General features: G+C 36.3%; 1 protein-coding gene across 1 annotated transcript in view; it reads left to right on the forward strand.

Moving 5' to 3' along the window:
• The window catches only part of MEIKIN (meiotic kinetochore factor), a 91,148-nt gene that overhangs the window by 20,078 nt on the left and 56,233 nt on the right, over positions 1-14,837 (forward strand). Inside the window, exons 7-8 of the mRNA XM_045075540.1 lie at positions 1,128-1,247; positions 10,266-10,305. Coding sequence (XP_044931475.1) covers positions 1,128-1,247; positions 10,266-10,305 — 160 coding nt within the window. The remainder of the gene's footprint in view (positions 1-1,127; positions 1,248-10,265; positions 10,306-14,837) is intronic.

Raw genomic sequence — 14,837 nt, forward strand, 5'->3', positions numbered from 1 at the left:
ATAGACAAAGATAATGGAAGAAACAGAGGGAAGAAAATTATAAATGTTATAATTCAAGAGCATTTCCTAGAGCAAAAGAGTATGATTTCTGTGTTAAAAGGGCCACAGTGTACCTAGCACAATAGATAAAAAACACCAAGATAAGAGCATTATGCAACTTTAGAACTAGAGAATGGGATAAAAAGAATGGGTTTATAGAATTTGAAAGAGTTTGTGATTAAATCAATGAAAAATACAGAGAAAATTAAAAAGACTTATTGACTCTGGGGTGTAGGGGGGAGAAATTGTTATGGTATACTGCAAGAGTAAATATCATTTTTATAGCAATTTATCATCATAATGTCTACACCAAATATTGATCTAACTACATATGCAATATAATGAATTGTGGGAATTGTGAGAAAGGTGAGGACAGGGACATAAGAGAGAATAACCTCATCCTTCCATAGCGGGAAATCAATGCAAAGCTTAAAATCGACATCAAGTGATACTAGTATGTTATTTAGTGATATGATATTTAATGGGACCTAGGTATAATTTACACATAAAATATTAAGAGGAGGGGCGCCTGGGTGGCTCAGTGGGTTAAGCCGCTGCCTTCGGCTCAGGTCATGATCTCAGGGTCCTGGGATCGAGTCCCGCATCGGGCTCTCTGCTCGGCAGGGAGCCTGCTTCCTTTTCTCTCTCTCTTTCTGCCTGCCCCTCAGTGTACTTGTAATTTCTCTCTGTCAAATAAATAAATAAATAAATAATCTAAAAAAAAATATATTAAGAGGAACCTCCTGTGTATGCCGTCTGTTCCTTAGGTCTATAATCTTTATGGGGCAAAAATCTATGAAAGAAATAGCACTGAAATAGGCCAAAGATTATTTATTATCCTAATGCAATCAAGGCTTGTCTTTTTTATCTGTCTTCTCAAAATATTTAATTACCACATATTTAATATTTAAATTAAATTTAAATTAAATTTATTTAATATTTAAATATTAAATAAATTTAATATTTAATTACCACAGCTTGGTATGGGGAACCTAAGCTGGTATGGGAACCTAAGTTGGGGCTCAGGGAGATAACCTACTGTTTGTACGCTGTTCAAAGTTGTGTGCCATTTCCTCCTGCTGTTTTAGATTGGGAATGTCCCAAATTGGAAGAACATACACGATGCAAAAATTCCACTCTTCTGGATACCAGTACAGCAGTAGCAATAGAGAAGGTACCACAGTTTTCAAACCTCTCTGCAATTTTAGGTAAGTTTTCACATTCTTTTTTCTCATGTCACAGGGGAAACCCCATCGTCAATGTTGGAAAAAAAGTAATTTCTAAAAACTATTTATAAGCTAAATTCATCAATTAATATTACCTTTGGCTACACATAATATCTGACTAGTAGTAGCTTAAGCACACATGGATCTTCTTTTTTATAACTTTTATTTTGAACTAACTTTAGAATGCATAAAAGGTGCAAAAATAGTACAGAGAGTTCCTATATATCTTTCACCTAGCTTTCCCTAATGCTGCCTTATATAACATTAGTACAATGATCAGAATCAGAAAATTAACAATGGCATAAAACTACAGACTTTATTCACATTTCACTAGTTTTTCCACCAGTTTCTTTTCTTGTGTTTCAGGATCCAACATTGCATCTGGTTGTTATTTCTTCTTTAATCTACTATAGTCTGTGACAGTTTCTCAGTCTTTCTTTGTCTTTCATAGTCTTGATACTTTTTGAAGATTTCTGATCAGGCATTTTGTAGAACATCCCTCAAATGGAATCTGTCTAATATCTCCTCATGATTGGAATGAATTTATTCACTTTTTAAAAGAATGCTGCAGAAATGATGTTACGCCCTTTTTAGTAAGTACATCATATGAAGTTCTTGAGGTCAGTATATTTTATTACTGGTGATACTAAACTTCGTCATTGGATGAACATAGTGTCTGTGGTTTCCTGCATGGTTAAGTTACTAGTTTACCTTTGTGTTAACAAATATATATAAAAGATAGTTTAAGACCCTTAAATTCTGTTTCTCCTCAAGTTTTCATTCACTGGCATTAGTAGTCATCAGAGGAGTTTGTGACATTTATTACTCTGGTGTTCATGTAATGATGATTTTCCATTTCACACTTTGCTGCTACATTTACTAATTGGAATCCTACTGTAAAAGAACTATCTCTTTTCTGCCACTATTTATTCAGTTGTTTATGTCAGTATGAAGTCATGAATATTTATTTTATGTGTCCAAGTCCAATACTTTCATTATTTATTTATGTATATATAGAATTCTAGTATACACATAAAGAAGTTTCAGAATTATTAACCCAGATCCCTTTGAGAAACACACTAACTAAATAGATTATAGCATTTTTGTACAGTTCTGTTTGTTATTACTATTACAAATTAAAATAATGTTTTCCGAAGCTATATATACAGGTTAGTTCTTTTCTTCCCTTCCCCTTGCAGTACAGTTGGTATTCACTTGAAATATACTTAGATTGATTTGTTAGTGTTGGATTAGTTTTTCATTCCCCATCCTATTTGTTATTTGTTTGTTTCTTTATTCAGAGAGAAGGGGCTATGTGAAGGTATGTGAAACATTGTTGTGGTTCTGAGAGTCAAAGTTGTAAGAAATATGTATATTCTCAGAAAATATCACTTCGTCCTTCCTGCTACTCTGATCCAATTCCCCTCTTCTTTTTACACCTTTCCCATCCAACCATTATAAGTAACTAGTCTCTTTAGTTTATGGTTTATCCTTCTTATATTTCTTTTGTATGTATTTTCTTACATCTTCTTCTTTCTTGCATAGAGCTTAGCATACATATAGATGTACTTTTTATTTTGTTTTTTTTTCCATCCACATAATAATAGGTACGAAAAATCACTGCAGATCTTAGAGATCTTCCTCATTTTTTTGAAAGCTACATAGTACTCCACTGTATGGATGCACTTTTGTTTGTCTAACCGCTCTTTTATGAATAGGGTGTGCCAGGGGTTTTCCCCCAATATTTTACCACTACAAATAATGTGTTAATGAATAAATTTATTATATATATCATTCATATTATTGATGGAATATCTTCAAGGTAGATTCTCAGAATTAGGATGACTGAGTCAAAAGGTAAGTGGATTTATAGTTTTGTCAAATATTGCCAAATTTTCCTCCAGAAAGATTAAACCTGTTTGCATTTCCACCAGCAAAGTATTACAGTGCTTGTTTCCTCATATCCTCACCAGCAAAATATATTGTCATATTTTAAAATTTTTAAATTTTTTTACTCTAATAGGTGAGAAATGATATCTCAGTGTTATTTTAATCTGTGTTTTATTGTCTGTGAGTTTAACATTTTCATATGTTTGAGAGCCATTTTTGCTTTGTGTGTGTGTGTGTATGTGTGTGTGTGAGTTTTCCTTTCATGCTTTTTCCCCATTTTTCATTCAGCTTTTCATCTTTACCCTCCCTCTCTAGGTTCATTAGATATTAAGTATATTAGCCTTTTCCTAAAGGCTCCAATCAAAAGACATAGGGTGACAGAATGGATTAAATGAACAAATGCTGCCTGTAAATGAACATATGCTGCCTGTAAGACTCATCTCAGACCTAAAGACACATACAGACTGAAAATGAAGGGATAGAAAAACATTTACCATGCACATGTAAATAAAAAAAGTCCAGGGCAGCAACACTTTTATCAGACAAAATAATCTTTAAAACAAAGACTGTAACAAGAGACAAAGAAAGGCATTAAATAATGATAAAGGGATAAATCCAGTGAGAGAATATAACAGTTATAAATATATACATATTGAATATTGAAGCACCTAAGTACATAAAGCATATATTAATGGACATAAAGAGAGAAACTGATAGTAGTACAATAATACTATGGGACTTTAACAACCCATTTAAATCAATGGATAGATCATCCAGACAGAAAATCAATAAGGAAATGGTGTCTTTAAATGACACACTACACCAGATGAACATAACAGATTCATACAAAACATTTCATCCAAACAAGAGAATATATGTATTCTTTTCAAGTGTTCATGGAATTTTCTTGGGAATAGATTGCATATTAGGCCAGAAAGCAAGTCTTAGTAAATTTAAGAAGGTTGAAATCATACTAGGCATCTTTCCTGACCACAACAATATAAAACTAGATATGATTCACAAGAAAAAAACTGGGAAATAAACCTCCAAAACATGTGGAAACTAGACAGTATAATATAAAACAACCAGTGAGTCAACAAAGAAATCAAATGGGAAATCAAAAATTATATAAAGACACAAGGAAATGAAAACATAACGGTTCCAAGCCTTTAAGACAAGCAGTTCTAAGAGTGAAATATAAAGTGGTAGAAGTCTACCTGGAGAAACAAGAAAAAGCTCAAATAAATTATCTAATCTTAATCCCAAAGTAACTAGAAAAAGAACAAACAAAACCCAAGATGAATAGAAAGAAGGAAAATATAAAGTTCAGAGCAGAAATAAATGTTAGAGACTAAAACAAAAACAAAAACAATAGAACAGATCAATGAATGCATATAGATCGATAGATATCTAGACATATCTAGAGATATCTAGAGATAGAAGACCCTACAGACTTTACCAAAAAACTATTAGAACTAATAAATAAACTCAATAAAGTTTAAAGATACAAAATTAATACCCAGAAATTGGTAACAGTTCTATACACTGATAGTGAAGTAGCTGAAAGAGAAATTAAGGAAACAACTCCATTTATAATTGCCCAAAAAAGAATAAAATACCTAGGAATAAACTTAACCAACGAGGTGAAAGACATGTACTCTGAAGATTATGGAACATTGATGAAAAAAATCGAAGAGAACACAAACAAATGGGAAGATATTCCATGCTCATGGATTAGAAGAATTAATATTTTTTAAATGTCCATACTTCCAAAAACAATCTAAAGAGTCAATGCAATCCCTATCAAAATACAATAGCATTTTTCATAGAACTAGAACAAATAATCCTAAAATTTGTGTGCAACTACAAAAGACCCCAACTAGCCAAGACAATATTGAGAAAGAACGAAACTGGAGGTGTTGTACTTCCAGTTTTCAAGATATACTACAAAACTGTAGTCAAAGCAGTATGGTTCTGGCACAAAAACAGACACATAGATCAATGGAACAAAAGAGAGAGCCCAGAAATAAAACCATGCTTATATGGGCAGTTAATCTGTGACAGAGGAGACAAGAATATACAATGAAGAAAATGCTTCTTCAATATATGCTGCTGGGAAAACTGGACAGCTATGTGCAAAAGAATGAAACTGGACAACTTTCTTACATCATACACAAAATAAAATCAAAATGGATTAAAAACCTACATATGAGACCTGAAACCATAAAAATCCTAGGAGAGAATACAGGCAGTACTTTCTTTTACATAAGCCATAGCACTGTTTTTCTAGATATGTCTCCTGAGGTATGGGAAACAAAAGGAAAAATAAACTATTGGGACTATATTAAAAAGCTTTTGTACAATGAAGGGAACCATCAATCAAACGAAAAAGGCAAGCTAATGAATGGGAGAGGCTATTTGCAAATGATATATCTAATAAGGGGTTAATATCCAAAATATATAAAGAACTTCTATAATTCAACACCAAAAAACCAAACAATCCAATTTTAAAAAATGGGCAGGGTGGGGCACCTGGGTGGCTCAGTGGGTTAATCCTCTGCCTTTGGCTCAGGTCACAGTCTCAGGGTCCTGGGATGGAGCCCCACATCAGGCTCTCTGCTCAGTGGGGAGCCTGCTTCCCCCTCTCTGACTGCCTCTCTGCATACTTGTGGTCTCTCTCTCTGTCAAATAAATAAATAAAATCTTAAAAAAAAAATGGCAGGGTACCTGAATAGACGTGTTTCCAAAGACATACAGATGGCCAACAGACAAATGAAAAGATGCTATCCATCACTAATCATCAGGAAAATACAAGTCAAAACCACATACCTGGCAGAATGGCTAAAATAAAAAGACAAGAAAAAACAATTGTTGGTGAGGATGTGGAGAAAAAGCAACACTTCTAAATACGAATCAAAACCACAATGAGATAACACCTCATACCAGAAAGAATGGCTAAAATTAGCAACTCAGAAAACAACAGATGTTGGTGAGGATGCAGAGAAAGGGGAACCCTCAAGATACAAACAGTGATTCAAAGGGGCACATACATCCCAATGTTTATAGCAGCAATGTCCACAAAGCCAAACTGTTCAAAGAGCCCAGATGTCCATTGACAGATGAATGATTAAGGAAATCTCTCTCTCTCTCTCTCTCTCTCTCAGACACACACACACACACACACACACACACACACACACACACAGAGGAATATTACTCAGCTATCAAAAAGAATGAAATCTTGCTATTTACAATGACATGGATGAAACTAGAGGGTATTATGCTAATCAAAATAGTCAGAGAAAGATAAATACCATATGTTTTTACTCATATGTGGAATTTAAGAAATGAAACCAAGGAATGTAGGGGAAAGGAAGGAAAAAGAAAATAAGAGGAAAATAGAGGGAGAGGCAAATCATAAGAGAATTTTAACTAAAGGAAACAAACAGAGTTGCTGGAGGGTAGATGGGTGAGAAGATAGGGTAATTGGGTGATGGGCAATAAGGAGGGGACTTGAAGTAATGAGTACTGGGTATTGTATGTAAATGATGAATCACTAAATTCTACCTTTGAAACTAAGAATACAGTATGTATTAATTATATTGAATTGAAAAACAAATTTTTTAAAAAATATCTTGAGAGAGAGAACATGTGAGGACAGCCACCAAGAAGGGGGAGAGGGAGAAGCAGGCTATCCACTGAGGAGGGATCCCAACTTGGGACTCAGTCCCAGGACCCCAGGATCATGACTGAAGCCGAAGTCAGATGCCTAATGGGCAGAGCCACCCAGGTGCCCATTAAATGCAATTTTTTTTTTTTTAAAAGAACTCTTGGGTGCCTGGGTGGCTCAGTGGGTTAAGCCGCTGCCTTCGGCTCGGGTCGTGATCTCAGAGTCCTGGGATCGAGTCCCGCATCGGGCTCTCTGCTCAGCAGGGAGCCTGCTTCCTCCTCTCTCTCTCTCTGCCTGCCTCTCTGCCTACTTGTGATCTCTCTCTGTCAAATAAATAAATAAAATCTTTAAAAAAAAAATAAAGAACTCTTATCCACTTTTGGTGGGAATGTGAATTGGTACATCCACTGTGGAAAACAGTGTGGATTTTCCTCAAAAAACAGAAGTAGCATATGATCCAATAATTCCGCTAATGGGTATTTACCCAAAGAAAACAAAACCACTAATCTGAAAAGATTATATGCTCCCCTATGTTTTGCAGCATTATTTGCAATAGCCAAGATATGGAAGCAACCCAAGTACACATCGATGAACAAATGAATAAGAAAGATATGGTGTGCACGCACACACACACACACACACACAAGAATATTATGCAGACATAAAAAAGTTTGAGCTCTTGCCTTTGCAACAACATGAATGGACCTAGCAGGTATTATGTTAAGCAAAAATAAGTGAGTCTGAGAAAGACAAATACCATATGATTTCACATGTGTGGAATCTAAAAAACAAATCAAATTAAGAAACAAAAAACAGGGGCACCTGGCTGGCTCATTTGGAAGAACATGCGACTCTTGATCTCAGAGTTGTGAGTTCAAGCACCATGTTGGGTATAGAGATTACTTAAATAAATAAAAGTTTAAAGAATTAAAAAAAAAACAAAAACAAAAAACCAGAATCAGATCTGTAAACACAGACAACAAAACTAATGGTTCCCAGAGGGAAAAGGGATGGGATATAGGCAAAATGGGAGTAGGAAAGGAAGAGGAGTAGGAAACACAGGCTTTTAGTTATGGAATGAATAAGTCAAGAATTTTATAATAGCATCCTGTGGTGACAAATGGTAGCTACACTTGTGGTGAGCATAGTATAATGTACAGAGAAGTTAAGTCCCTATGTTGTACACATAAAACTAATGTAATGTGTGTTACCTATACTCAAAAAAAAATTTCTTTTAAAGAATATTGGCCTTTTGTCTTTGGTATATATTATGAATATTTTTCCCAATTTGTCAGTTGTCTTTTTGTGTATGTTATTTTTTGTCATGCAAAAAAATGTTTATTTATATTGGATTTACTTCTCTTCCCAGGCCAGAGCTAATGTAGCAGCTCACTAATATCATTAAGATCCTATAGTCATTATATCTTTCTACCACCAAGTGTGTTGGATTGTTTCCCCATAATTGTAGAATGGTTGCTAAGCCTGTGGGTATCAGAGCAGTTCCAGGGAAAAAGAATGAGAAAAGGCTGTACTAGCCATGTACATCTCTTTTTGTCAGAAGAGTCAAAGCTTTCCAAGAAATTGCCCAGAAGACTTCTTTTAGATCTATTGGCCATGACTGAGTCATATGCCTATGACTACTTGGGAGGCTTCTTTGATAAAGTTTATGAAACAAAACAAAACAAAACAAAAATCAAGTTTTTCATTCTCTTATTCTCTATATTGGTATAAAGCAAGGAGAAATGGAAAAGAATGGAGAGGAGGAATGGGAATGGATGATGTCAGTTCACCTCTCAGGGCCTGCCAAAAAGCAGGTATAGGGGCGCCTAGGTGGCTCGGTGAGTTAGAGCCTCTGCCTTTGGCTCAGGTCATGATCCCAGGGTCCTGGGATTAAGCCCCGAATTGGGCTCTCTGCTCAGCAGGGAGCCTGCTTCCCCCTCTGACTCTCTGCCTACTTGTGATCTGTCTGTCAAATATATAAATAAAATCTTTTAAAAATAAAAAAAACAGGGATAAATAATATCAAAGAATTAAGCATTGATTATAGGGTCCCTTAAAGGAGAGTTGATAGCTGTCTGGATGGCAATATTTCAAACGGTTCAAAAACCTTGTCTTCTATGTTATGTTTAGTTTGGCAACTCCTTTGCTGATATAAAGTGCACAAAGAAGCAGCCTATCTCTTTAGTGAGTGTTTCAGTTAGGTTTTTTGTCCACTGCAGGTGACCAAAAAAAAAAAAAAAAAAAAAAAAGTAAGTAAGTAAGAAAAAGGAAAGAAAAAGAAAAGAAAATTTCACCTCAAATAATTTATCATGTTAAAAAAGGAAGTTATTACCTGAAAAATCCAGCAGTAAATTATATGCAAATACAACTTGATCCAGAATTTCAAATGACAGCAATAGGAACCAATTCCTTTCCATCTCTAAGTTCATCATCCCTCTGTGCCAGTTAAGTTCTTAGCTAAGCTCCCCCTTCATATAGCAACTCTTTTTAGGTCCAGGCTTATATACTCACAGCCTCGAATCCAGTGAACAAAGTGCTTCTCTTTACCAATGATTTGAATAAAAGTCCTGATGTTACACATTGGCTAAAATTATTTCATATGTCTATCCTTGAACAGTCAATTTGGGCAGGAAGATGCAGGGCTCCTGTTACATTGAATCACAGGCCTTGTCTAGCTCATCAAAGGAAAAGCAAGAGACTATTATCAGCAAAAGCAGAGAGTAGTGCACTGTAGTCTTTTATATTTTAGGAACCTCCATTTCAGGGAAATGCTTCTCAGTGATTATTAGATACCATTCACTTCACTTTTACTTAACTGTAACATTCTAATTAAATATAAGCAGACTTCTGCAGCTGATTAGGGTCATAAGTTCTTCAGAAGACTACTCTCATGATTCTTTATGTTCCTAAGTACTAGCATAGTGGATCTGGACTGTAAAATGTTGACTGGTAGGCATTCTTGGCTAATCAGTCTAATATGTATATCTATATGCTTGGTACTAGATTAAGAACCATGAGATCTGAGTTTAAGTTCCAGGTATGCAGCTGTTAATTTTATAACTTGACAAGTTATTTTTTTTATATATGTAGCATAGGAATAGTAAATTGTTACATTTGCCTCACAGGACTATTATAAGAATCAAGAAAGATAAAAGATTGAAAAGGACTTCAAAAATTATAAGTATCCAAATATAGGCTGATAGATTCCTGCATCTCATAAAATTTCCCAGCAATTTTGTTGGGTTTATTTTGGTATTTTGGAAATACTTCTACCTAATTTAAGTGGCAGACATAAAAACAATATGAAAAAATAAAGTTATAAAAATAAACTATACTATCACCATATACTTTAGAAAGAATATTTCTTTTTACTTAATTTTTGCCTCTGGTCTCTATTTGAATTATATTTCTAATAGATTGGTTTTTTTCCCCTTTCTTAGGTATGTCTTCAGAAGACTATCAGAAATGCCAGAGAGAAATGTAAGAACTAACATTTTAAAGTTGTGCTTTTGAAAACCCTGTGTTCTGGGGCGCCTGGGTGGCTCAGTGGGTTAAGCCGCTGCCTTCGGCTCAGGTCATGATCTCAGGGACCTGGAATTCAGCCTCGCATCGGGCTCTCTGCTCAGCAGGGAGCCTGCTTCCTCCTCTCTCTCTCTGCCTGCCTCTCTGCCTACTTGTGATCTCTCTCTGTCAAATAAATAAATAAAATCTTTAAAAAAAAAAAAAAAAGAAAGAAAGAAAACCCTGTGTTCTAATAGTTACATACCTGGAGTGATTATTAGCCCGCAAATTCAGGTGTTCATTTATTCATGGTTGGTTGAGGAATCATTATGTGCCCAAAGTATGCTAATTGCTAGAGATATATTGTAATGAATGAAATTGATTAAAAACAAAATTCTTGCCTTCATCAAGTCCACATTTTAGTTGGAAGAGGTAGACAATAAATAAGTAAGTAAATTTATACTATTCTATGTGGTAATGAATCCTATAGAGAAAAAGTAAAATGGGGATGAGAGAGCATTGGAATGGAGGTTCACTATTTTAAGTAGTGTTGTCAGAGAAGTCATAACTGAAATTTGAGCAGAAACCTAAAGAAGACAGAGCAAGATGTGTGACTCATAGGAGAGAAGAGTAATAGTTGGAGCATGAACCCACGGCAAGAAGGCCTGGGTGCTAGGAGTGGAATGTGGGAAGACGAGAAAGGAAGTGAAAAAAGCAGCAGACATCATATCACATAAGACAATGTAAGTGAATATAAGTGGATTGGAAAGCCTTTGAAAGGTTTAGAAGGGTGACATGATATAACTTCGGTTTTAGGGGCGCCTGGGTGGCTCAGTGGGTTAAAGCCTCTGCCTTCTGCTCAGGTCATGATCCCGGGGTCATGGGATCAAGCCCTGCACTGGGCTCTCTGCTCAGTGGGGAGCCTACTTCCTCCTTCTCTCTGCCTGCCTCTCTGCCTACTTGTGATCTCTGTCTGTCAAATAAATAAATAAATAATCTTAAAAAAAAAATAACTTAGGTTTTAAAAGAATCACCCTGGCTGTTGTGTTGAGAATAGATTATGAAGAGACAAGGAATTAGGGAGATTATAGTTAGGAGACTGTTGTCATAATCTAAGCAAGAGATATTGGACTAGAGTGGTGAGAGTAAAGGTAGAGAGGTCAGATTTTGCATATATTTTGAAAGCAGAACTAACAGGATAGACTGTTACTTGTTGATGTTCTGAATGGTAGAGTCTGAAAATAGTGAAGACTGACTCCACGGTTTTGGCTTTAGCAACTAGAAGGATGGTGTTGCCATTTATTAAAATGGGAGAGACTAAAGAAAAGCATTGCTGAGCAAAGATCAAGGATTTGGTTTGGGGCTTGTAGACTAAGGAGTAAGGCATATGTGAGAGAGACGGTACCTAAACTGAAGGAGGTAATCATAATCTGGATCATGAATGGCCTTAGGGACTGGGATTTTTATTTTCTCTTGAATGTGATGGGAGTCTCTGAAAGATTTTCAGTAAACCTATAAAATTTAACAAAAATTTTAAACACTTTAATTTACAAAGTTTGAAGGAACTTGAAAAAATTCATACAAGTTTAAAAACAAATCCAGGAGACACCATATAAAGAAAATGACAAGACAGTCTGTAGGATGGAATAAAATATTTGCAGATTATATATCTGATAAGGGACTTGTATCTGTAATATATAAAGAATTCTTGGAGTGCCTGGGTGGCTCAGTTAAGCGTCTACCTTTGGCTGGGGTCATGATCTCAGGGTCCTGGGATCAAGCCCCACGTTGGGCTCCCTGATCATCAGGCAGGCTGCTTCTCCCTCTCCTTTACAGTCGTGCTCTCTCTCTCACTATCTCTGGTTCTCTCTCTCTCTCTAATGAACAAATAACACCTTAAAAAATGTTTTTAAAAAGGGGCACCTGGGTGGCTCAGTGGGTTAAGCCTCTGCCTTCAGCTCAGGTCATGATCCCAGCGTCCTGGGATCGAGCCCCGCATCGGGCTCTCTGCTCAGCAGGGAGCCTGCTTCCTCCTCTCTCTGCCTGCTTCTCTGCCTACTTGTGATCTCTGTCTGTCCAATGAATAAATAAAATATTTTAAAAAATGTTTTTAAAAAGAATTCTTAACAACTCACAATAAAAGGAAAAAATAACTCAATTTAAAAATGAGCAAAGGATCCAAACAGGCATTTCTCCATAGAAGATACATAAATGGTTGAGTTTCATTCTTCTACATATAGCTGTCCAATTTTCCCAGCACCATTTATTGAAGAGACTCTCTTTTTTCCACTGTATATTTTTTCCTGCTTTGTCGAAGATTATTTGACCATAGAGTTGACCATAGAGACCATCTGGGCTCTCTACTCTGTTCCACTGGTCTATGTGTCTGTTTTTATGCCAGTACCATGCTGTCTTGGTGATCACAGCTTTGTAGTAAAGCTTGAAATCAGATAACGTGATGCCGCCAGTTTTATTTTTGTTTTTCAACATTTCCTTAGCAATATGGGGTCTCTTCTGATTCCATACAAATTTTAGGATTATTTGCTCTACCTCTTTGAAAAATACCGGTGGAATTTTGATCAGAATGGCATTAAAAGTATAGATTGCTCTAGGCAGTATAGACATTTTAACGATGTTTATTCTTCCAATCCAAGAGCATGGAATGGTCTTCCATCTTTTTGTGTCTTCTTCAATTTCCTTCATGAGTGTTTTGTAGTTCCTCAAGTACAGATCCTTTACCCCTTTGGTTAGGTTTATTCCCAGGTATCTTATGGTTCTTGGTGCTATAGTAAGTGGAATAGATTCTCTAATTTCCCTTTCTGTATTTTCATTGTTAGTGTATAAGAAAGCCACTGATTTCTGTACATTGACTTTGTATCCTGCCACGTTACTGAATTGCTGTATGAGTTCTAGTAGTTTGGGGTGGAGTCTTTTGGGTTTTCCATATAAAGTATCATGGCATCTGCGAAGAGAGAGAGTTTGACTTCTTCATTGACAATTTGGATACCTTTTATTTCTCTTTGAAACTCGACCATTCTCTTACACCGTACACAAAGAAAAACTCGAAATGGATGAAAGACCTCAACGTGAGACAGGAATCCATCAGAATTCTAGAGGAGGGGGCACCTGGGTGGCTCAGTGGGTTGAGCCGCTGCCTTCAGCTCAGGTCATGATCTCAGGGTCCTGGTATCAAGCCCCACATAAGGCTCTCTGCTCAGCAGGGAGCCTGCTTCCCCCCTCTCTCTCTCTGTCTGCCTCTCCGTCTACTTGTGATTTCTCTCTGTCAAATAAATAAATAAAATCTTTAAAAAAAAAAAAGAATTCTAGAGGAGAACATAGGCAGTAACCTTTTCGATATCAGCCACAGCAACTTCTTTCAAGATATGTCCCCAAAGGCAAAGGAAACAAAAGCGAAAATGAACTTTTGGGACCTCATCAAGATCAAAACCTTCTGCACAGCAAAGGAAATAGTCAACAAAACAAAGAGGCAGCCCACGGAATGGGACAATATATTTGCAAATGACAGTACAGACAAAAGATTGATATCCAGGATCTATAAAGAACTCCTCAAACTCAACACACACAAGACAAATAATCATATCAAAAAATGGGCAGAAGATATGAAGAGACACTTCTCCAATGAAGACATACAAAAGGCTATCAGACACATGAAAAAATGTTTATCATCACTAGCCATCAGGGAGATTCAAATTAAAACCACATTGAGATACCACCTTACACCAGTTAAAATGGCCAAAATTAGCAATACAGGAAACAATGTGTGTTGGAGAGGATGTGAAGAAAGGGGAACCCTCTTACACTGTTGGTGGGAATGCAAGTTGGTGCAGCCACTTTGGAGAACAGTGTGGAGATTCCTTAAGAAATTAAAAATAGAGCTTCCCTATGACCCTGCAATTGCACTCCTGGGTATTTATCCCAAAGATACAAATGTAGTGAAAAGAAGGGCCATCTGTACCCCAATGTTTATAGCAGCAATGGCCACGTTCGCCAAACTGTGGAAAGAACCAAGATGCCCTTCAACGGACAAATGGATAAGGAAGATGTGGTCCATATATACTATGGAGTATTATGCCTCCATCAGAAAGGATGAATACCCAACTTTTGTATCAACATGGACAGGACTGGAAGAGATTATGCTGAGTGAAATAAGTCAAGCAGAGAGAGTCAATTATCATATGGTTTCACTTATTTGTGGAGCATAACAAATAGCATAGAGGACAAGGGGAGATAGAGAGGAGAAGGGAGTTGAGGGAAATTGGAAGGGGAGGTGAACCATGAGAGACTATGGACTCTGCAAAACAATCTGAGGGTTTTGAAGGGGTGGGGGTTGGGAGGTTGGGGGAGCCAGGTGGTGGGTATTAAGAAGGGAACTTATTGCATGGAGCACTGGGTGTGGTGCAAAAAACAATGAATTCTGTTACGCTGAAAAGAAACTAAAGAAAAAAAGAAGATACATAAATGGCAAAAAAATACATGAAAAGATGCTCAGT

Source organism: Mustela putorius, unplaced genomic scaffold (assembly GCF_011764305.1).
Source record: "Mustela putorius furo isolate JIRA1106 unplaced genomic scaffold, ASM1176430v1.1 tig00000145_pilon_pilon_pilon, whole genome shotgun sequence".
NCBI lineage: Eukaryota > Metazoa > Chordata > Mammalia > Carnivora > Mustelidae > Mustela > Mustela putorius.